Source organism: Sinohyriopsis cumingii, chromosome 2 (genome assembly GCF_028554795.1).
Source record: "Sinohyriopsis cumingii isolate HCF-2022 chromosome 2, ASM2855479v2, whole genome shotgun sequence".
Classification (NCBI taxonomy): domain Eukaryota; kingdom Metazoa; phylum Mollusca; class Bivalvia; order Unionida; family Unionidae; genus Sinohyriopsis; species Sinohyriopsis cumingii.
This window is the reverse complement of record NC_142962.1, coordinates 117,454,035-117,480,363: the sequence shown is the minus strand read 5'-3', so window position 1 is coordinate 117,480,363 and position 26,329 is coordinate 117,454,035. Positions and strand designations below refer to the sequence as shown.

Sequence of the window (26,329 nt, the reverse complement as noted above, 5' to 3'; positions counted from 1 at the left end):
GCTGAGAGCCTAACAGTTGTATGTCATTGCTATACTGCCTAAACTATTTGGATCAAAGTCTGCAAAACTTGGCATACAGTTTAGTACTGAAATATGCTCAAGCCTATTTGAAAATGTTACCTATCAAATATCCAATATGATCATGGTGGCTGTCTTGAAAATTTGTTACGGTGGCTCCTCTTGGTCATAACAATACATCTGGTTTTCACAGAAGGACTTTGTATGGCATGTAGATGGTCTAAAGCGAAAATGGTGCCAATCTGATTCCAACATCTCTGTCATGGTATCCATCTTAAAGATCTTTTTATTGCATTTTGTCCTGAATGAATAATTTTATCAGCAATTGGTTTAAATGAAAAGACTTAATGGTGTGTGCAGTTGGTAATGAATGCAAGTAGCTTAAATATGAATATGGCCACCACAGCATTTATCCTGAAATTTTTGCCAGGACTAATCCTTCTGAATCTATTATCATATCAATATGTTTTTTTATTATAAACATTTCATTCCTTTTGTAAAATATTAGTCCTGTGTTAAAATGATGTTGTTCTTATCTCTAAAGGGAAGAATTGGTGGTCCTGTTGAAATTCTACTTTATGGCTACTTCTTGTGCATGGATGTTTTGTAATGACATTGACTTTTCACTCGAACACTATATAAAAGTAATTATACGTAGCAGTCGTGAATGAAATTAGTGTTGATCTTATGTTGCAATCATAGTGTCCCTCTTTAAAATTTGTATCACTACTCCTTTAAAAGAATGATCTCATTGGCTTTCGGTTGTCACTAAAAGAACTCTCAATATAATTGGTCCTGAAATCTCGGTGTACATTTGTTTTTGGTGATTTTTCATCAGACTACGACGGATTGCAGAAAAATGAAAATATTTGCTGCATTAAAGCTACAAGTAAAAACTAACAAATGATTTGTGTGGGAAGCATGCCTGACAGATTTTATTTAAGGTATTCTTAATTCCTTGTACAACTGATACCTTTTACACTGAGCCAACACTACCCCATCTCCTCATTTTTACATATGCATGTTTAATTTTCACTAGTATTATAATAGATTGGCATGCTTCTAATCATACCTTACTGTTAACCATCTCAATTTTGAGATATTTACTATTGTAGCAGACATACATAAATACATCAGGTCAGCTGTTCACTTGCAACCCAAGTTACACATTTGATTTCTAGTACTAGTTTAGCTGTGACAGGCAATCATCAAACAAACAAACCCATTGTCAAGCTACACCGAGTAAATGTATGTGTGAATTTATAAACACAAGGCTTGGTCTTTTTTGGCTCATGCTCAATAACATACAAATTAGGGCCTGTCAAAATATGAAACTATTCATTGCAACCTTAAGAATTTACATACAAGTATGACATGTGGTAAAAGGCTCAGTTCCAGATCTTTGGGTACATGTAATTATGAATAAATTACTTTTCTAAATACTTAAAAATTCCAAATGTTTTTTCTGTGCAATAATTTATTGCATTTCTCCAACGATGCATTTATTATCATATGGAGCAATGAATACGAGACACCATCATACTTTTTAATATTTTTTTATCCTCTCCACTTAAACCCAAATGCAGTTTCTCACATGCTAGGTTTCATACCATTTTATGGTTTATAAACCCTTAAAAATTTTAATGCCCAGTGTTATTAATTACGAAGTGCAAGACAAGTGGCAACATTCTTTGAGCAGTTCAGAATGTAGTGAATCAAATATGCTCAAGGATCGTAGCTATTGAAAAGTAACTTTGCAACATGTGCATACTGAAGTGTGCAAATAATACACCTGATGCATGATGCATGGCATACATGCACTGATAACCATTCGCTGCATTCATGAACACAACCGAAAACCAAACACTCATAATAAATTATCTGAAACTTAAAGATGCATACATCTCTGCCTGTAAAAGCTCCAGAGCAACTGGTACAGTTGACTCCTGAGGAAATCTTTGATGTTTTTGCAGCTAGAAGTACCATTTATGCAGGTTTGCTATCCATGGCCATTAGGTCTAGAAAAAAAGAGAACTTCAGTAATAAGCAGCCTGACAGTAAAAGACTGGAGATAGTACTAGTATTAATATTAAATTTTTTTAATTTTATATATATATATATATATATATATATATATATATATATATATATATATATATGTGGCTTTGTGCAAAGATCCAAGACAGATTATATCACCACAATTCAGTTAAGGTATTCAGGTTGTTTCCATGTACAACTGATAGCTTTAACACTGAACCAACACTACCTCCTTTTTATACAATCTTTTTTGACAGTATAGAGCTGTTGTCAGTATTTTTCTTATACAAGGCAGCTCAAACAAACAGTATGGGCATTATGCATATTCAAGTTTACTGGTATTACAACAGACTGGAATGCTTCTAATCATGTATAACCATCTTGATTTTGAGATATTTACTGCAGTAGCAGACATGCATAGATAGGTAAACCAAGTCAGCTGTGGCACAAGTCAAGCAATCTCCAGTGCTAGTCAAACTAACATGGGCAGTCACCGAAGAAACCAACACATTTACAAGACTAACTCGAAGCAAATGTAAACTGAATTATGGATTTAGTTTCTTTGTTAATTTAGAAACACAAGACTATTGCTCCCTATATTAAAGATTAGGGGGTGCCAAAATATGAAAGTATCCAGTGAGACTTTAAGAAAATAGTGCAGATTTGTGCTGTGGTAAACATGTTAGGTAACCAAACCTATTAGACGTAATTCTGGATCAAGTCAGAAGTCACTGATTGCATTTTTCTACTTCAGCATACTACTATATACACATACAAATTTATATTTAACCAGACTTTGTATTTTTTTAATTTTTTGTGTGTAAACAAGTTGATAGTTAAGAATCTGATATTGATTTAAAGGTCAAAGGTCATGTCTTAAGGTTTTTTTCTGTGACAGCTTCTGAGCATGGTAACACAAACATATATTAATGGATTTCTGCCAAACCAAGTTTGTGGATATATCTGAAAAATTCCTTGAAATGCTATTTAAACAAACTTGTTAATTATAGATTAAACCAAACTTAGCATGTGGGTGTTTCTTTTCAATATATTTGATGAGGATAATTATATTGGGTTCAGGGGTCAAAGACCATGACAAAGAATTTTTGTACTCGAGCATAAGCTATTTTTTGTTAACAGATTCGGTTTCTTAAGTTTCACAAGAATATCTCAGATAATTTCAGTCCTTTTTTGAAATGATAAAAAGATGGAAAAAAAAGCTGACTTCTTATGAGTTTCTACAAATTCTTTTCGGTTAGTAGAGTGTCATTCAGACTGGTAATAATAAGTAATCTGTCATCCTTGGCCATCATTTAAAATGCTGTGTGGACAATCTGAATCAATAAATTTATTATCTTCTGTACTTTTTCAGCCAAAGATCAACTTTGTACATTAGTCAACCAGTCCTTTACCAAATAAAAAGATGAAGTTGCATGGTAAATTTATGAATGATGTCCAAAGTTCAGAGTAGCATAGAAAAATTCGCTGTTCAAATGAATGAAAATTCAGAAAAAATATTAATAGAATTAGCTAAGTATTGTGACATCCATTACCATTTAAGACACTTCATAGTGGAGACTATTAAAAAAAACACTTTCTTAATTTTCTTACTTTTCCTTTATACAATACCAGTAAAAAGGACACATGTGAATACAGGAATCGTTTGCATGGTCTCTTAAGAGTCCACTTTATATAGGTGTTATTAATTTGCTTATATTTATCTCTATATTTATTTCAGAAATAAAAATATTAGTGTTGCCTTTGAAAAGATTATTGCAGATTTATAAAATTCACAAGTGGACTATGCACAATGGTGAAATTATTGTCCAATTCATAGAAATATAGTTTTTAAAACAAATTATGTTTCTAAGATTGTGTACTGTTTGCCAGGCAAAGTGCAGTCATTATTTGAATTAGTCAAAGTACAGATATAGTAGTACCTGGGATGTTGTATAAAATTGTTGAAGGTCTGATTAATAAAAGCACCAAACCGACTCTTCTAACTATTGTCTTCTGTCATTAACAGCCTGTAATTACCATGGAAAGGATAAAAAATGATTCAGGTATCTCAAGGTCAACAACGTACTGTCAAAACTTAGTGTGGATTCAGACTGATACAGTGGACCAATTCAGACATAAGGATTTATTACAATTTATTACAGAAGCTTTCATAACGAAAGCGCATACAATCATCTTTTTCAACTTGGACACCACAGGGAAGTGCAGCATTATGAGTATGAGGCACAGCCTACTTAACTTTATCTTCAAGTTTTTGATTGATGCAAACTTGGCTTTAAGGTGGGTGGCACCATTTATGAAAACTATCCTCATGAGATCAGTATATCTCAGGGCAGCATATTGTCATTCAGCCTATTTAACATCAGACCTAACTGCATAAATAATGCCTGAATCCAGGAACTGACTGCTAACCTGTCTAACCCAGCATTAGATGTAGCTTTTAGGTCCAAATACAAATTCATTCCACCTTTTGGCATGCATTTTCTTCCTCACATAAAAACAGCAAAAATCAGTGTTGGAAGAACTGCACAATTTTATATTTCCAAATCACCACTGTGGTTATCAAAGCCTCCAAAAATAATATTTTACATTTGCCAAATTAAAAGGTCCTCAAGAAATCCTCTCATTTTTCAGAGTAAATTCATTGAAATCAGTCATCTATCATTGCATATATCCCAGTATTCAAAACAATTGGAAAGATGGAGACAAAGCTAGACCTGCCATTGCAACATCCCATGGCAGCATCTGAAGTCAGTTTCCAGATAAAGATGCAGTATGAAAGCTTTGAACTATGTTGAAATTCCCCCCAAAAGAAGGAATGTTTTTAGATTTTCTTTTCATTTTGAAAGCATGGCAGAATCTTCAATTCCAGGTATCACGGAAACATGATATTATTTTGTACTGTTGACTGCATAATCGCAATGGGTAATGAACGGGCAGATAAAGCAGCCAAAGCTGCTCTGCTGTATGTATATATATGTACATACATGCATACATGCATACATACATACATACATATGAACATACGTACGTACGTACATACATACATATATACATACATCCATCCATCCCGTGCCGTGCCGTGCCCGGCCAGGCCAGGTTTGCAGTGTATCTGTTTACCAGTTTATTTATGGTGGTATGTTGGTACTTTTCCATTGTACTGGTACTTAGGTGGTTTCCATCAGTATGGAATACATGGACATTCCAGAATAATCTCTTTATGAATATAATGACATTAGAGGCATGTTTTCATCTTTCATGACAAAATTATTCTAAAAATTATTTATTTTTTACTAAACAGCTGTATTTGTCACAAAATAATTCTGAATATTACAAATAAACTTATATGTATGGTCCTTTAATCACATGTTTGATATGTGTCACATATGCCAGTGTGATGGCCAGATGGAATGTTGTGACAGATATTTGTGCTAAATCCAACATATGAAAACATTTTAAATTTTTAAAAAGCCATTTTTTGGTTATTTTCTAGTGTTTGTTTATGTGTTAAGTACATGTATTCCTTTGTAAGTTTGAGAATCATCCCCCAGATTTTATGAGAGCAGTTTTTTCTGTTTGAATTTTATTTAATTTCTCATGTGCACTATCTATTTTTTCATTTACTGGCCCTCTCTGATACATATATTGCCTTAGTTTTAGCATCCCAAAATTCCCTGCCTATTATATCAATAGTTTAGCTAATGGTTTGTAGGCACCAGTGTAAAGACTTCCTACTTCTAACAACAAGCTTTAAGTCTCTCACAGGTTGTCAACTCTAGTATAGGGGGTTTCACGGTTGCAACGGAGTTACTGATTGAAGCGCCTAAAATTACCTCCCTTAGCTCCAATGTGTATGCCCACAAAAAATTTCCAGTGTTGGAATGTTCGCCGTTCTACACTTGGTTAGTGAAACATAGTCAACAAAGGAAGGTACCTTAGCTGTACTGCAGATCATTATAGTTAAGCCAATGAATCAATTATATATGCCAAACATCTTTTGTTCATACTAGGAGAATAATTATAGACATTAAATCAGATAATTAGATTCAGTGTCCATACTTACATTATATCAGATAATTAAATAATATTTACTTTCCATACTTAAATAATATCAGATAATGAAATAATATTTACTTTCTTTACTTAAATGATATCAAATAATTAAATTAAATACACTGTCCATACCTGATAATATAAATTCATTATCCTTAATTTCAGATACAATTGTAGGAACATTTCACTCTGCTCTCAGATTTTAAACATTTATTGCACATTTTTGGTTATATAACTTTAACGAAAACAATCTTAACAATTTGCATTTTTCATGTCTTGATATATTCTTCTTTCTCAGTTATTTTCACAAGGCTAATAGTACATTTATAACATGTGTTGAGAAAGTTATAAAACAAGTTCGATAAGAAAATTATAACACGAATTCAATACGTCAGCTGATTTGTAATGCTGAATATTTTAAACCAAAAAAGTTTTTAAAAAAATGGAACACAGTATTTTAATGTATTCAGAGGAACTTAACAAAGCAATAATTACATTAGCTATCATAACGATAAATGAGTGTAATTAATGCAGACGGAATATTTATTCATATATGGGTGTAAATATTGTACAATATTCAGATTTAATAACATGCCCAGTGATGTTTTTTTGTTGTTTCACTTTCTTTTTGACTTTTGAAACATCAAATATTAGACGGTACATGCAATAACTTTCAACATGATTTTTCTTTGCTTATGCTGACACGTAATAACTCTCAAATTTGCTGGGGTCATTAGACAACATTTCTGATTGCCACCAGCAAATTCATCCAGAACTGTCTTCTTAAAATTAGTTTAATTCTGTTTAACTTTCCTTGCATCAAATATGTAAGTTTTAAAGATCCAATTATTTCACAGATTCCGTCATATTACTTTGGTTCGCCTTTTAAATCAATACTGATCCATGTGACCGGATGTAAAATTGCAAACAGTATAATTTAAAAAAGAGACTGCTTGTAAGAACATACTCTACAAGTCATTAATAAATGGTTACTCACAAATATTTATATTTGTTGTCTTTATCTATCAGTCACTCTTTCTAACTTAGCATCATTTTATACTCGTTTTTGACCAGAAGTATGTTTATGTAATATACGTATGCAAGCACACATTCATTCGAGGATACACATACCCATGCACCAGATGAAAGAAGACAGACATACAGACAGACAGACAGATAGGTGAGAGCCACAAATGTCCTATACATGCATAGTGTGTCTAAAATCGGTATTTCTCCAAATTGTATACTCTAAAATTTCCAAACATTCAAGGAAATGAAATTAAAATAATCATCAAGGAGACTCATACTTGCGCCTGTCTGTTCAAGCGTGATTGACAGTTGTGCATTTTGAAAAAAACAAGTTATTTCATGAAAAATATAATGAACATTAATAGAAAAGCAATAGTCTAAATCAATTAAAAAAAACCTTAAGAAGTTAGAATTTTTTCTCATTGTTGTTCAATCTCCATTAACTACTATGATTGAATCTGTACAAAATAAACATATTTTCATTATTCTTCAAGCAAGATAAATTGCAAGAACTTTTTACGCAGCGATACACTTTTGCACAATCAAATAATACAAAGTAGAGCATAAGGTAGTAATGGAAAGATAATGAAGTTCTGAAATGGGCAGATAATATTTATTTGAAAGCTGGGAGCAGCGCAAGTTAGTGGAAAAAAATAAAAGATGTAAAACAAATTGATCAAATATTGATAGAATTTCTTTTTAAGATAGTGAGATATCAATCCTGCTTGCATAATGTGAGTGGTCTGTCACCTTTTATTGATCTACATCTGCCATCTTAATTGATTGAACTATCCGGAAGTGAGTTGCACAGATATGCCCTCTGGTGTTTTCAAGGGGAGATACTAACCATGAAACCCGCTATAAGCTTCACCATTCCACTAAACTTCATATTTAGATTACAATTTGTACAACAGTTAACCTACCAAATTCATCTACTATAAGGTAATATTTAATTTTTGTGGAGGTGGTGGTGGCTGCAATTTTCTTTTCAACTAAGATATTTTCTTTTCTTTTATTTCTTAGATAACTTTTTATTTTTCTTGTAATACTATCATTTATATAATATGGTGTCATTTTGCTATAAAACAGCAAAATATTTTCAGACTAAACTTCAAACAAACAAGCCCATGCTTTACAACAGTAAGATCTTGATCCCTTCTATAATTGCAGTATATACCTTGGTACATAGCATGATATATTTACAGATTTAGAAATAAAACCTGTCTTGAGAGACCACTGCTATGAAAGACCACTGGTCATAAGAGACCAGGTTCTCTGTGCACAGATTTATTAATTTTATAGAGTTATTACCTGTCAACCTGACCACCTGTCTTGTTCGACTATTATGTTTTGGCAGAAGGGGTGGTCAATCGAGGGTTATATATATATATATATAAAATCAAACATGTCAATACTTTCATTTACAATTTTATAAACAGCTCTTAGCATTTGAGCTTTACATTGCAGCCTCATTCTGGTATGTAAACTGAACCTATAGAATGTATGTAGCTTGGTGTTTTTAGATCATAAAAAAGCCAGTGTTTATCTACCAGGTAAACAAATTCTTTGGTGCATAGCATTCCAAAGAAGTCATAAGTTGTGTTTGAAGCTATATACTCTTGTGAGATATTGTCAGTGTCTTTGAGGAGGGAATGTTTTACATAGATCCACCACTTTGCACACATCCACTAAGGCGATGGTTGCCACACACAAAGTATTTGCTCCAGTGAAGAGTTATATGCCAGAGAAGTGTGCCAAGGTATTACACAGAAATTGTTTAATGCAAACCCAAAATACAAATATGCTGGAGCTTTTACAGTCTGCTCAGCAACAAAAATTCCACCACTGCTCTTCCTTCATCCTACCCCCTCCCCCAATGTTTTGTCTTGAATATAGAGTACCAAGAAACTTTTGGTTTGCACAGGTCAAATACATTTCCCCCCTTTTACAAATTTCAATTTATGTCTACTTCTGTCTTGGTACATTTATGCACTTCCTAAGGGTTACACCAAATTAATGAGATTCCAATGTGTGTAAGTGCATGACATAGGACTGCCAGTATTGGTGGGTATTTTACCTATAGTTTGCATTATACTTTGAAAGGATGTTATTTTATTTTTGTTTCTTGACAAGTAAGAATTTTGATCATTTGAGTCATAGTACAGTGCAGACAAATTTATTTATTAAGAATTTTATTTATAAACTGAATGTTCTTTATAGGAGTTACTGCAGACCTTTTGGTCTGTTTTAATCAGTCATTATGTCAGACATCTAAAATATATACTTTAAATTAGTTGCTATTAAACTTTAATTACTAATTTTCATATGGTCAGGAATGTTTGTACAGAGAGCTCAAATGGCATAAACATCTAGCAAATGTTTGGGATGTATTCAAGTACGTTATTTTTTTGTAGTTGGCTTTTTTCTTCCCATGTTTTTTTGCACCCACCATGCTACCCTATTAAAGCCCACAGAAGGAGGTTGCCACATATGGATGTACACAATAATGCCTATGAAATAAATAAGAATGTGTCTCATAAAAGCAGGAAAGTTATTTTTTTTATAGAAATGGCCATGTTGGCTCACCTGGCTTGTTTAAGCAAAGACCAAGGTTTGATACCCAGCTCAGGGGTGCTCTTCTCCCCAGTAATATTTCTGAACCCTAATAATGACAAACACATTTATATTGGGAGCTATGTACATGCTCATCATCAGAAATCTCTTTGATTTTCATTCCATATTCTCTACCCCTCTCCCCCATAATATCTCTCCTTCCTGTAGCAAGATTCTGAAATCTCATCCTCAAATCTGTTACATGTGCATCCTCATGCTGTGACTGCATGTTTAAAAGTATTAACAAAATGTAGCATAAAGGCAGGAAAAAATGTATCATTCAATCAGGACTTTACCACTTAAAGATAGTAGTGAATCTGCAGGTTTTGATGTACTACAAGTTGATAAATAGGTTTATTTATTTTGCATGCAGAAAGGATGTTGTTAGTTGTTGGTTTGACCACATGATAAGCTGTACATGGTGCCCAGAAGATTTGGTAGAGGAAGAACCTAGAAAACACCCAGTAAGAACCATTTACTTATGGGAAGCTATTGGCAAGCTTGCTTACATACCCACATTGGCTGAGCTGAGACTCAGGTGCACACAAACAGGTGGGATGTCATTGACATGTAAAGGTAAGTGCCTTAGACCACTCGACCACCTGGCCCCCACATGCAGAATGGAGGAATCAGGATGTATGTTTTGAGTTATCTGTAGGTTTCTGATTCATCTCATATGCTACTTTTTCTAATTAATGCAGTTGTGTCGGGTCTGCAAATCAATTCATTGTGCTGGTTGTAGATGACAAGATCAAAGAAAGCTAGATTTTCACATCTGTTTGCCCTTGATCCTTCAGTTTAATGCACATTTTCTGATTTTAAGGCTAAGTAAGCATATGGTATGATGGACCTTCATTTATCACATGATATTTACAATTCGCAGAAACTGCTGATCAGTTTTGACCAAATTTTTTAAGAAAAGTATCATTGCATGAAGACGTCTCAAATTTGTTTCAAAAAGGCCAATTCATCATTGCATTTTTATTGTTACTAAAAAAATAGAAGAACCTTTAAGTGACTTGGCAAAAAATAGTAGATTTTGACCACATTTGATGTGAAGCATCCTGGCATGGAGGTCTGGCAAATATGGCCACAATTACCAAAAATGGAAAAATCTTAAAAGAGTTTTTTATAAAAAAGCAGCTCACCTGAATTTGACCAACTTTGATGGAAAGCATTCTGACATGATGATCTTTAAATTTTTGCTCATCTTTCATCAGATTTGGCTGCCATTGCTATATAAAATCAATAAACAATTTCTCATGAACAGAGAAAATATGCCATATACAATGGAAATCATGCAGGTATGAAAGTCTTTCATAATTGTTAAATTGAGGCCAATCTGCCATCAGAATTGCTGCTGTTACCGAATGTGGAAAAACCTTGAACAGCTTCTTATAAAAAAAACACTTAATAAACTTTGATTAAATTTGATAAAGTGTCCTAGCTTGAATGCCTTTCATATTCATTCAAGTCGTGCTGCTCCACCAACAAATATGATTACTGTTAATAAATGAAGGAATAAACTTATATAACTTTATCTAAATGAACCACTTGCCAGAATTTGACCAACTTTGATACAAAGAATCCTGCCATAGGGTTCCTTTTTGATATGGGTCAGATGCTGCTGCTGTGCCAACAATTATGAATGAAAATACAAAATGTAGACAGGCCTTTAAAACTATGTTTACTTATCCAAATTGCTTTCCCCTCCTCAGCCTCAGTATGTGCATGAAACTGCATTTTCATGCTCTCTCATGTCCACTACAACGGTTAGAAATATCAGTCCCTAGAAATAGTTCTTGAGAAATGGTACCAGTAAAAAAAATTATATCTAAACTTAGCCTAAATTGTAACCATTTTAATAAAACAAGCCCTATATCTAAATTTAGTGTCTGGGTCACATTTCCTCCAAGGTTGTTAGTTTTAATTTGAAGAATATAATTTCAGCATACATCTAAAATATTGAAACTTTAGAGGATGAGAAGATACTTTTTTCCCCATTCTTTCCTGTTTTTTTACATTCTGTGCAATGATCATGTGATGGTTCTGCCTGTCAGTCCTTCAATCTTTTTTTGTTTCCCATATGATAACATTTTAGGTCTTTACCACATGCATTAACCATTTTGTAGATGCTTGAGCTTGAGGCAGGAAAGGAAGAACCTTACATTTCTGTAGATACATTTTTTGCCACACAAGTGTCTGTTCCAGAGAAGAAATTCATATATTAAAGAAGTGTAACAAGCTTCTATTCAAAACCTTTTTATTTGTTGTGCAGATCAGAAATATGCAGAAACCAGTTTGCAGTCCACTGAGCAAGATTAGAGCAAATATTTTGCCATGAATGTATTGCACAAAGAAAATATTGTTGGTTTTAGTCAGACATAATTCCCATTTACATATGGTAAGTACAAATCATGTGACTGCTCCGGTGGCCTAGGTGGTTAGAGCGTCTGCCTTGGGAGCAGGAGGTCATGGGTTCGAACCCCAGCTGAGTCATACCAAAGACTTACAAAAAACAGCTGCCTCCTTAGGCGCTCAGCATTAAGAGGTTAGTGTTAGGACTGGTCGACCTGGTGTCAGGATAATGTGACTGGGTGGGACATTATGCTATATGTCTGTGGCATATGCCCCAGTGCTAGACATCACTATAAACTGCCACACTGTAGACATCGTAGTGATATGAGTGAATTTTTTTTAAAGCTATGTAAAATATCCTAATCACACACACAGACACAAACACACACACACACACAAATAATGCATTTATTATTTTGGTACATTGTGCACCTTCATGGTTACAATATAATGCTTTCAGAGTCATGCACATAATGTTTAAAGTACCATAACTAAAGAGTCAGTACCAGTAATTTTATATTTGTATAATCCTTGGATAGGTTATTTATTACAATAATTAGATTTTTAAAAGTAAAAGTCTGATTCATGGTCCTCATGTTCTTTTACGGATTCATTCTTGTACATCATTTTTATAGACCTCAGTCTGCTAATAAATTAAAATATGTCAGGAGTTAAATCATCAGCATTTATAGTGGATTGAGTCCTAGTTTAAATCCTGCCTTTGGCTGGAGGATGTAGAATAGGTCTGATATGCCTTACCACTTGTCGTAATAGGTGACTAATGATGGCCGGAGCTGCTGTGGCTCAGTAGTTAGTGTGTTCAACTTGCAACCAAAAGGATACTGGTTTGAATCCTTCCATTGGATAGTCTTGGCCAGTTAACATGGTGCATCCTTTACAGCGCATTTTAATCCAATTGCCTTGGTATTAAATAGCCCACTTATGTTGCTGTGCTGTAAAATACCAACAAAACCTATTTTAAGTCATAAAAGGGGAAAATATCCCCTTAGAAAGTGTTGAATTTCAATCAGTGTCAGCAATTAAGTCAATCCCCATTCACTAGGTCAGAGCCTGAAGTCATGCCAGTAGAATGCTAATGAAGATCTATGGATGCTGGTTATAGAAAGGAATATTCTTCAGCAATAAGTAGTAGGAAAGCTGAAAAAAAACTGGGTGGTCTATGCATATGTAGAATCTCCATTTTCAAGGAAATGTTACCAAGAATAATGAATAGCCTTTGATACCTGTCAGATATTCTCCAGTCATTCAACCATGCTGAGAGCTTTTATGGGAAACAATAAAACAATTTCTTGTGAATAACACATAACTCCAGAAGATTTTGAAAGTTTCTGTATTTTGTTTATTATATACTGATTTCTAGAGGTTACCTTTGATCAGCTGATTGAACTGCAGCAAAGTCACTGGCATATTCCAGATTTGAGATCTGTTTTGTTTTGTGTAGCAACTACAAAAAATATTAATATGTGCATCCAGTGTTTGTAATGTCTAATATTTATGTTTCAAAAACAAAATGACAATAAAAACGAGGAAGCATTGTGTACATGTGCTCAAAAGAGATATAACTCCAAAATGTATTATTATAAATTATTGAGATTATCAAAGATGGTGGACAACATCACTTATGTTGCTTGAAAACATGGACTCGCCCATGTAAATACAGCGACCATATTACTAAAGAAATTCACAGTGTTTGGGACCCCTTGGTGACAATCAGGTTAGAACGTATGAATCTTTGAAATAAAATAAGTTTTGTGCGTTTTTATATCCTTGAAGCCTTTTGTTTTTAAAGTTGGTTGTCAAATTTGAAATTAGAGAATGTTGATTTAGATTTATTTGGAGGCATTCAGAATAACTGACATGATTGCAAAATATCTTGTACCTATGACACAGGATTATCTAAATATAAAATTATATCAATAACAAGCTATACAAGGCAATTTTTTTTATTCTTTAAAATCAAACAATGAAAATAAAATAACTTCGTTTTTACTCTGTTTATGTAGTTAGACATGATAATCCTCCTAAATATTCAGGTTAGCAACCAGACTCAGTTGCTTTTATGATTACACTCTGTAGTTCATGTTTTGGGTTTAACAATATTTCTCAGCAAAGGGTAGGTAATACGTGGCAGCCAGTATAACTGATGAGAGAAGAACCTGAGAATTCTCTGTAAGAACCACCAACCCATGGGAAGCGGCTGGCAAGCTTTCTCACATGCTGACATAATGTCTGAGCCCTAGATTCAAACCCACGCAGACAGAGGTGAGATGGCAGTGACTGACTGGTAAAGGCAAGTGCTTTAGACCACTCGGCCACAAGGGTCACTTTACTCTGTTATAGGGAAGTTTTAAAAACGCTGTAGTAGCTAACAACACAAAGCTTTTAACAGAATTTGATTAAATTTAAGAAAGAGCACATGGCAGAAATATTTTTAAAATTTATGCCAAAAAATTTATGCTGCTCTGCTTTCAAATACATTGCTTTTACTAAAAATGGAAGACCTGCTCTTACAGAATAATCTTTAAACAACCTCCCCCCCCAAATCACTGCATAGAATTTGACCACACATAACATAATGCATCCTTCTTTGTTTTTTACATTAATGGTTGATAGAAAGAATCTTCAGATAGAGGTCTTTCAAGTTTGAATGATTGGTTATGATCTGCCGTCACATATGGCAATGATTACTCAAAATAATTATTTTAAAAAACCCAAATGCTCAGCTGAATTTGACAAAATTTGACAGAAACAGATGGCATTCAGTGTTGTACAAGTCATGCTGATCCACTATTAAAAATGGCTGCTATTAGATAAAACAGCTGAAAATCCTTCAAACAACTTCTTGAATATTGCTGAAAAGAATTTGAACATATGTAACAGAAAACAGCCTGGTATGATGACCTTGAAAATTAACAAATGATGTTGATCCCTTGTCAAATATGCCTGCCATTACTAAAACTTTATAAAAAAACCCATTTAAATGACTTCTGACAATTAAATCTCTAAAGAGGTTATGACAGTATTTTACAGAAAGCTTCATGGCTTAGAGTGCTTTCAGTTTTTTTTACAAATGATGCCGATCCACCATCAAATACATATAAGGCATCCATTACTAAAACCAGAGCAAACTTTAAATGACTACTTTTAAAATAGTGCTGAGCAGAATGTGATTATGAATGACAGTAAGCATTCTGGCATGACAGCCTTTCAGATTTATATAAGCACTGCCAATTTACTAGTAGATGTCACCATTAGCAAAAACTTTAAACAGCTTCTTTCCAAAGCTTTTGAACATAATTTTTTGCCAAATTTGACAGAATGCATCTGACATGGAGACCTTTTCAATTTACAAAGAGGATCCCAATCCACCATCATTTACGGCTTCTGTTAAAAGTTTTTAGAACAAATCTATAACTAGTCTTAAAACCTGCTTATGGGAATTGGATCATATTTTACAGAAAACAACCTGGCATAGAGTTTGTACAAATGTTAACAACCTACTATCAAATATGGCTTATATTACTAAAACTAGAAGAAAAAGACCTTTAAATGGCTTCCCCCAAACCAATGAATAGAATTTTACATAACTTGACAGAAAGTATACCAGTCTTCTTTCAGATACAGCCACCGTAGCTTAACCAGAAAAATGTTCTTTTCAAAAACCACTCAGCAGAAATTTTCCAAATTTGACAGAAAGGATTCAAGCATAGACATCTTTGAAGTTTGTACAACTGATGCCACCCTACCATTAAATATAGCATGTTTTAAAAAAAACAAACCATCTTGTTGAAAACTTCTGAATAGAATTTGATCATATTTGAAATCAAACGTTTGGCATGAAGACCTTCATATTTTTACATTTATGTCTTGCCATTAAATTTGGTCACTGTTTTTATATATAGAAAATTCTCAGAATCCTCTTAGGAGAATTTGACAGAAAGCTTCCTTGTATGAATGGCTTTGAATTTTACACAAATGATGCTGCTCTGCCATAAAATATGTCCATGATTATTAAAAATGAAATGATCTTAGTATAACTTCTCCTAAACTGTTGAATAAAATTTGACCAAACTTGGCATAGCATTCTGGCATAAAGACTATTCACATTTGTTCAATTGATGCCAGTCTGCCATCAGATTTGGTTGAGATTCCTAAAATTTTGAAATGACTTCTTCAATATCATTGATTAGAATTTGACCAGTATTGATAGCTGATGTCCATAGATAATCTTTTTTAATTTGTACATATGATACTGATGTGTCATCAAATATAGCCACCATTACTGAAAATACGGAAACAAATAACCACTCAACTGAATGAAACCAAAAGGGAATGTTCTGATACAGTGCTTGCAAATTTGTACAAATGATGCGTTAACATCACTAACAGTGAACAAAAATCAGTTACACAATTTTATATAAAATAAATAATGAACATAATTTGGCAATAGGGACTTTTGCACAGAATAGAGAACCTTGAAGCAAAAAGTGTGCTGGAAAGACGAATTGATATAGCCCATGTTTCTTCTACTCCTTCTCCATCCCACCCCACAATAGTGAGCTCTGATAAAATTAACAATGGCAGATCAATATCAGTGCCTGATTTTGATTCTGTGTTTACATTTTTGGAGGTCAGGATTTCAGTGTTGCTAATGAATTTCAGGAAGTGTATAGTCATAGGATCAGAATTGGATTCTCGACAGGATATTGGCAGATCAATGACACCTGATTGTCCATTGTGACATGTAGTTGTTATGATGCCCAGTGGCATAAAAATTCAGAGAATTGATTTCTGATTCTTTGATTATTCAGAATTTCATTGTAGTTGTGCTGATGCCCAATGGCATAAGAATTCAGAGAATTGATTTCTGATTCTATGATTATTCAGAATTTCATCAGAGTAATTTTAGATTCTTTCAAGTATACTTTTGGTTCATTAAATATATTTTCATCTCATTTGGCTCTAAGGCCATTTGAGCTTATGCTAGGGTCCTTCATCCATCATCCATCATCCATCCTTGCTAATGTGAACTTCTCAAAAACTGTTCAAAAGAATTTGACCAGATTTGATGGAAATCATTCAGGCATGAAATTCTTCCACATTTGTAATGGTGATCCATTATATAATGGCCATCATGGCTAAAAATAGAAAAATCCTTAAATGACTTCTCAAAAATCACTAATCTGTAGTTGACTAAATATGGCAGAAATCTTCCTGGCACAGATGGCTTTTAGTTTTAATTTTTTTAAATAAATGTTGCCAACCCAACATCAGATATTGCTGCCATTAAAAAAACATTGACTTCTCAAAAGCAGCTCAACTAGAATTTGATAGAATACATCCTGCCATGAAGGTTTTATAGATTTGCTGAAAAGATGCTGATCTGCCATAAAATATGGCTGCTGTTACTTAAAATAGATAACCCTGTGAGTTACTTCCTCTCCAAAACCACCAGAGAGGATTTTTAAAAATTTAAGAGAAAGCATCCTGGCATAGATAGCTTTCAAATTTGTACAGATTATGTTGGTGTGACAACACATCCCAGTAAAGAACCTTTCAAGTTTGTATGCATGATGCTGATCTCTTGAAAGATATGTCCACCAGTAAAAAATTTGTAACAGTAACTGCTCATCCAATGTTGACCAAGTTTAACAAAATATATTTTGGCACAAAGGTCTTCCAATTTATGCATTTATGCTAATCCTTATCAAATATGTTTAACATTACTAAAAATGAAAAAACCTTGGAATAGCTTCTCAACAACTGCTCAGCAGAATTAGGCCAACTTTTACAGAAATCATCCTATAGTGTTTTCAGATTTGTAAACTGAATCTGATCCATCATTAGGGGCCCTGAGTGGTCTAAAGCACTCTCCGTTACAGATCACTGCCATATCATCTCTGTCTGTGTGGGTTCGAGTCTAGGATTCGGCCAATGTTGGTATGTGAGAGAGCTTGCCAGTAGCTTCTTGTAGGTCCATAGTTCTTTCAAGGGTTTTCCCGGGTTCTTCCTCCACTGTTAATGCTGGCTGCCATGCATAGCCTATCGTGTGCTGAAAAATGGCATTAAACCCCTTAGCAGCAACTGATCCACCATTCAATTTAGCCATAATCATTAACCAATAAAAAACATTTGAATGAGGTCTTCTCCAAAACTGGTCAACAGAATGTGATTATTTTTGACAGCAATAATCCTGACATTGAAGTCCTTTTGAGAGTTTTTTGAATGGTGCTGACCTGCAATCAAATATGGACACCATTACTAAAAATATAACAAAATTAAAATTACTTATATAAAACTAAACAGATTGTTTACCAAATTTTATAGAACACATTGAGTTATAGAAGCATTTCAGGTATATATATTTTTGATGCAGATCTGCCATTAAATATTGCTACCATGACTAAGAATATATAAATGTTTGTCAAAAATGCTGAACAGACTTTGACCAACATTTGGCAGAAAGTATTTGGAATGAAGGTCTTCAGATTGTACAAGTGATGCCAATATGCCATTAAATCTGGTCACTATTAATAAAAATTGACTCTTGAAGATTTATTCTTTAAAAAAAAGCACTGAATAGAACTTGGCCAAATTTACAGAAAATGTGCTAGCCTATGAAGGTCTATTAATTTATATAAATGATTCTAACCCTCTATCAAATATGGCTGGTGGGACCAAAAGAAAAATAACAAAAACTTTCAAACAACCTCATACAAGATGCTGATCAAAATTTGATAAAATTTGACATTAAATATTCTGGCACACGAAGACTAGTTACTGAAAAACCCAGCAACTCTTAAATGACTTCATCTATATAAAAAAACTGGCCACCAGATTATATTTAATACCCACAGAAAGCATCATGGCGCAAGGCCATTCAGATCTGTACAAGTGATGTAAATCTGCCTTCCATTGTACTGCTCCCATAACTAAAAAATATGAAAACCTCTATGTGTCGGAAAACATGTTATTTACCCAAATTGTTTGGCCAACTGCCTGTACATCTTACTTATCCAAATTGCTTGGCCTGTTGCCTGTACATCTAACTTTTAGATGTCAGCCAGGTCAGTGCTCTCAAGCCCGAGCCTTGTTTCTGTTTTTGAATACCTGACCTTTTTTTTGGTACTTCGGTGGGTGTGTGGATGGATGGATGGATAGATGGATGAGTGGGTGGGTGGGTGAATGGATGGATGGATGTACAATGAGTATGGTACCAATTAAAGTGAAAAAGTGTTAACATAAAGAATTGTGCAAAGAAAACTTAATCCCTTTCAGATTATCGTAAACATGAAGTACTACAAGTTAAAGATAAAATGTGTAAAGATGTTAATACTCTATAAAATGTATATATGGGAAGGCCTAACCATCAAGTGTTGAAAAAAACTGATAGCTTAGTTCAGTAGCATATGACTGGCAGTATAAATCAATTTAGGGTTTATTATAAATTGTCCAAAATTGGTTGTTTTCATAGAGATTTGTTCATTCCCTTAGAGGCATGACTATTTAAAGCATGTTACATTCATTTTAAATGTAAATTAATTTTTACAGGGATGTCGGTTTTGTCCATTATAAACAGATGTGTACTGTAGATGCCAGGCTTGCAGTGTAGCATGTGCAGTCAAGTTTTCGTTGATTTGTTGTGAGTTAAATTGTTATGGGCAATAACTTGCTTTAGGCATAACAATGTTGAACTTACAATAGTGTAAAAGATACTGGTTGGCAAGTATTAATGTGTATTTAGTGGTAGACCTGTAATAATTACCATTTCCATCTGTTTGACTGTCTCTCCACTTGTCACTTTTCTTGTGGCAACCATATATCTGTAACCCTTGCACATAATTAGATGCCATTTTGTAGTTGAGGTTTCATCTTCTTATAACCAGTTTTGATGGAGTGATTGCCCACATTCTATCAGTTTTATATCTTCACCTCACAAATTCTTGTAACAAGCATAACTTAGGACAACATTTTCTGATTAAGTTTGATATGTGCATTGTCTCATTTTACATTAGATGCAAACACTTTTATTATTTAATAGTCATTATCTAAACAGTACCATTTGTACTCCCTTATAAGTCGGCTCCAACTGCATACTGCACAAACCAAGATCTGCTCTCACATAATGTGCTGGCAGCTCTGGGTCTGTGGAGTTTGTTTGGAGTAATCAGTAGAACAGACAGTGTAGATCCTAATCTGGAGGCATATTATACTACAGCAGATCAGGATCTTTATTGCTTGCAGTTTGACTCGACTTATAAGTGAGTATATACATTAATGTATTTTTCTAAAGTACAAGGATAATTACCAGAGCTGAGGCATGTATACTAACTCCTATTCTTGGTTATAAAGTGGAAATAAAATCTTCCAAGAAATTCAGTTAAAATCATTCGCAAAGTCAGTCAACAGCTATCTATGTATTTAGACCATTTTGAAGTCCTATGGTTGTAAAAATATATGATAAGATAAAGCAGAGAGAATTGGATGGTATGTGTAACATTTTTTTTTAAAGACAATTTCTAATGACAATAATAAAAGGCCCAGAGTGTTAGTAAAGATCCATCATTGTGTTACAAGAGTATAGTAGGTCTGTACTAATTCCACAGAACTCCAGGAATGCCAAACATGCAAATGACTATAAAAAAATAGGAACAAAAACAGAGGATTTACTCTGTAGTAACGCATAATGCTTCTAACATAATGATCAAGGCTTCTGCATAGTACCAATGAGTGTAAATTTAGCTGAGAATTGTAAAGAAAGTAACCGTGATCAGCTGATTGGTCTCCCTCAAGAAGTTAGGAATATTTATGATTTGCTGTGTGCTTTTCGTAGTTGCCTGTCTGCTTCTTGGTTGCTTGAATCAGTGGTTGATATGATCTGGTGGTGAGCTGATAAAGTTGGGCTCTCAGTATATTGGTCCTGCAGCACCCTGTTTTTTCGAATTTTGATATGCTTGGGCCATGACTTTTTCAAGATGGATTAAATAATCAGGACAAAGTGGTCAGTTAAGAGTTTTAGAAAGGAAATATTGCAAAATCCAATTAAATCTTAATTTCTTGATTTTTTGTGTGTGCAGGCTATTCCACAGAAGACTTATGTCAGGAGCAGTATTTCATAAATGTTTCTAAATCAATACCTTGATATTAGGAAGGAATATCTTTCATAAAGACCCCATTAAAGGTGACTTTAATCAACCTTTAAATGATGAACATTCTTTGGATGAAAAAAACTTTCTATGCTTATTCGCTCTTGTTCCATCTGTCATTCCTGTGGTAAAAATCAATTGATTTGCACTATTTAGAAAAGATTACTTTTGTTTGGTGGTGTGTTGGAGGAATGAATACTGTTATATTTTCCCTGATAAAATGAACTCTGATTGAAGCACATAGTCATTAGCAGATCAATTTCAGCTGCAAATCTTAATACAGTGTTTACATTGTTGAAGTTCATGAATCATGTGTTGCCAGTGGTATGAGGATCAGTATCGGATTCTGTAGAGGATATTGGTGGATCAATTACAGCTAATTGTCCATATGCAGGGGATACAGTGATTGGGAAGTTTTAATGATTCTCATGGGTACAAGCCTTTACTGATTTATTTTTCAATAACTACTCAGAATTTTATTTACTGTAAGATTAATTGCTTTAAAGTGATTTTACTTGGTTATATGCTATAGGCTCCAGTTAATGTTTGCTTTTTCATGTCACTAATTTTCAAAGGCTTTCAGGAATTTAATAATTACACTAAAGGATTCTGTTACATTAAATGGAGTGCTCTCTGAAATACCACATGTGACTGGCACAGTATATGCCTTTTTTTTATTGTCCTGTTTCTGCATGTGTTGGAATTATCTTATGGACAGAAGTGAAATAATTGTCCAGATACATTTTGCTTTATGAGCTGACAATCATACATTTTGATTAAAATAATTTCTTTTAATAGTAAAAACTCAATCTTGAACGTAATGGGTAGTTAAAAATACTTATGTATTATAGCTTCAAATTGATGGTAAACTAATGTTTAGTTTTGATTCCAGTGTAGTGTGACCCATTTTTAGACTGCAATCCAAAATATTTTTATTGACAAATATTAGCAATGGTAGAAATGAGTTAGTTTGACTTGCATTTTGTACATCAAATTTAGCTCATATTTTGATTATTCTATGTTTGATATGTGAGGAATTTACAGGCTTGTGTACTGCATTCAGTGTCATCTATCTTCTCAAGATGTCTTATAGGAATCTCCTCAATGATTCATATGGAACAGTCTTATTCAAGTGTTGGAGTCATTGAAATCCTGTGATATTGGATGCCAATTCATATGGAATTTACATCCACGAAGACATTTTTTTTAACGGATCAGTGAAATTTTGACAGACATTTTTCGATGTACGTTTGCAGCTGATTAGATCTGCAGCATTGTATCAGGCTTTAAATACCAGGTTTCATTATTTGTGACACTGTATAAAATAGGTTATAAATTGAGTTTTACATAGAAGTCATGGCTCATCAAGAAGGGGCAAGGGGAGGAGGGGAGCCCCCAAGGATCAGTTATAGGGTCTCCTACAGAACCTGTTTGAGGGTAAGTGGTGTTCTTACAAAATAAAGCATGTCAAGCCAGATGTAAGTTTATTCCAAAAATTAGATATTTAATAAACTATATTAAATATCTCATCAGTTTAAAAGATATATTATAAAATTGTTCCTATCTTGTATTTTTCCAAGATATCTTATACAATTAATTATGTTAAGATAGCTTTGTACTTTGTAAGGTATATAATATTATAAATAAACTACAGAATTTTAATCTCTTCATAAAAAGTAAAATCAGGTTATCTTGCAATATATTTAATGTTTCTTATAAAATGTCTTCACAATGTATGAGATATCCTAATAACCTTTGTTGACAGGATATCTGATTTAATGTGTCCTTTTTAATATACAAGATACTATATTTAATATACAAGATATCCTTTTCACTACACAATATATCTTATTTGAAATACAAGATATTTTGTTTGTTTTAAAGGACACAAAAACTCCATTAGATAAAACATTTGTAAGATATGTTATTGTTTTAAAAGACTCAACCCCACAAAAATATTTTGTGAACTGTTATCAGATATCTCATAATCTTATATGAGATGTAATGTTTATAAGATGACTTATTTTATATACAAGATCTTGTACAGAAGACTTAATTCAGACATCTCATGAACTTCAAATGACATCAAGCAAATTTAATGACTTTTATAGTTTATAATAGTTTACTGTATATGGTTATAGACCTTAGCTGAGGTGAATATGAAACTTCATGAATCAGTACACCTTATTTGATTGACAGCAAAGTGGAGCTCAGTATAATATGTTTATTTTTGTTCATAGAAATAAAGATCTTAATTGGCCCACTACATGATCTAGAGAGCAAAATTGCAGTTTATTTTGCTTTCAAATTATGCAACATGGCATTTCAACTTCATGATGCTAAGAACTTAATGCTTTACTGTTTTGTAAATGTCTGTGTCGTAGTCATGTGACATGAAGAGTGACCTTGTGAAATAACACATACACGCACACACGTCGTGCATCCATAATGAAAACTATCCCATAGGCATCGTGCATTAATATTTTGTAACATACAGATTTGAATATCTGAATAAATTCACATCATCAACAACAGCAATAACAACATCAATAATAATAATAATAATAATAATAATACATGCAAAGAGTTTGTTTAGTAGCTTGTTGTCTGTCCATTAGCACAAGTTTGCTAATGCTACATCTCCTTAGCTACTTGGAGAATCGGCATGAAACTTGACAAACACATTGCACAGTTTAGCTGATCCTAAATGAAATTGGTACCACACTAATGTCCATTATAACCATCATGGTGGCTATTTTGATAATATTGGTTTTTTAGCTACTCCTGATCATCAACATAATTTTGATTTAACTGAAATGTTGCCCATCTGACATCCAATATTGATACCATATGAGCCATCTTGAAATTGTTTTTACCACTTCTGATTGGTCACATCAACATGGGGTTTTCTCAGAAAGACTTCTTATGATGTCCATTGGTACTAAATGAAAATAGTGCTGAAAATCTTTTTATAACTAATTCTTCCTAATGGATAGTCATATTGACATGAGATTTTCAATAAAAGTCTTCTTTTGATATCAGTTGGTTCTGAATTAAAATGGTGACAATCTAACATCTGATATTGCCTCCATATATATATATATATATGTTTGTCGGATATTTATTATAAAGTATATAAGATATCTCACAATGTTTATAAGATGTCTCATAACTTTTTTTAAATAAATAGTAATTTGGCTTGCATTTCCTATTCATACTCTCTTAGATTCTGTCAAATGCCTGCAGATGAATTATTCTCCATTGATATGATTTTGTGTCCTTTGAGTCTTCAGTAGGTCTGTATCCCTATTGTGCATCATGCATTGTTAACAAACCCCATTAGCATGCTGGACCATGGTGGGTAAAACATTCCATTGTCATTCCATTGAATTCACTAAGGGATAGTACAAGCAAAGTTTTGGGTGCTCAGAGCAGAAAAACAGAGTCTAACCTAAGACTTTGTCATTCCAATATTGTTAAACAAACAAAAAGTAAAATTCTGGTACAGATTATTTGTTTTATTCCTGCCTAATAATGTAACCCATAAACATTTTAATCAGCCTTTGACTTGATTGTCTGTGTAGAAAGTATCACCATTGGGGATTTTTTCTGTGCTTCAATAACGAAACAGAACTTTTGAAAAGTTATGTTACAGCAGCTTTATTTTTAGTTTAGATTAAAACTGAAAATGATACTGATGAAAAGCCAATGTGGATGAGACAAATGTGCATTTATGTACCCGACTTAAGTTGGAGTGCATTATGATATCCATCTATTTGTCTATTACTAAATTTGTGTCCACAGAAGAGGGTTCTTATCACATGTGTCTTTTGTAGGAAATTTAACCATTAGTTTTCATGAAGATCTTCAAATAAAGTTTTGAATTTGTATGTACTTTTTATACTCTCATTGTCTCAATCAAATTCAGGGAGATTAAAATCCCATAAGATCCAGTTGTTAATATTTTTGAAACCTTTCTTGGCTTATCACCAGATGTAGAAAAGTCTGTTTTCATCATTTTCAGGAGGTTTATATTTGGCTGCAACATAAAAGGTTCTGATGAAGTTTTTAGAGATTTGGTATTAATATATTAAATTTATTTTGAGGCCACGTTATTTGTCTGTAAAACCCACTCTTTTGAGATAGCTATCAAGACACCACAAAATTGTCCAGATTTTGGATCATCTCATGTTGTAAAGCAGTTAAATTGAGAAGAAAAATTTCTCATGTAACAGTTTCAAGCTGAAGCCAGATTTCTGTGCAAATGTTGCTTTTTGTTTCATGTGTTATCTTGGATTAAGCATTATGACTGCATGGGCTTTAGAGGGTATGTTGTTGTTGTAGGGTTTAATGCCATTTTTCAGTACAAGACAGGCTATACATGGCGGCCAGTATAAATGGTGTAGGAAGAACCCGGGAAAATCCTGGAAAGAGCCACTGACACATTAGAAGCTATTGGCTTAGCTTTCTCACATTCCAGGTCCCCGACTGGTTGAGTGGTCTAAAGCACTTTCCGTTACGGATCACTGCCATCTCACCTCTGTCTGCATGGGTTCGAGTCTCGGATTCGGCTAAGGTGGGTATGTGAGAAAGCTTGCCAGTAGCTTCTCGTGGGTCGGTGGTTCTTTCCGGGGTTTTCCCGGGTTCTTCCTCCACCATTAATACTGGCCGTCATGTATAGCCTATCATGTGCTGAAAAATGGCGTTAAACCCTACAACAACAACAATAAAAAAATTCTCACATTTCTTTATTCGCCAAACCCAAGACTCAAACCCACGCAGAAAGAAGGTGAAATGGCAGTGACCCATAACAGTGAGTGCTTTAGACCACTCGGCCACTCGGGGCCCCTTTAGAGGGTATGCACATACTATGTACGAATGCGATGAGTGTAAAGTCTTTAGTGAATTAGAGATGCAGCACAGTTGTCTTTACTGATCTCTGACTCCAAGGATGAGGACATAATTGCTTCTGAAAGAGAAGCAAGTGCATGTGGAAGGGAATAATTTGGCAGCCCACATGGTAGGCAATGCCATAC

General features: G+C 33.7%; 1 protein-coding gene across 3 annotated transcripts in view; it reads left to right on the top strand.

The window, feature by feature from the left end:
• Nucleotides 1-26,329, top strand: part of LOC149805675 (pleckstrin homology domain-containing family H member 2-like) — a 349,103-nt gene that overhangs the window by 98,549 nt on the left and 224,225 nt on the right. The window contains exon 1 of one of the 3 annotated variants that reach the window (XM_089950326.1): nucleotides 20,980-22,730. The exons of the other annotated variants lie outside the window; for them this stretch is intronic. Coding sequence (XP_089806452.1) covers nucleotides 22,650-22,730 — 81 coding nt within the window. The 5' untranslated portion in view covers nucleotides 20,980-22,649. Of the gene's footprint in view, nucleotides 1-20,979; nucleotides 22,731-26,329 lie in introns of those variants that run through there. 3 annotated transcript variants of the gene reach the window in all.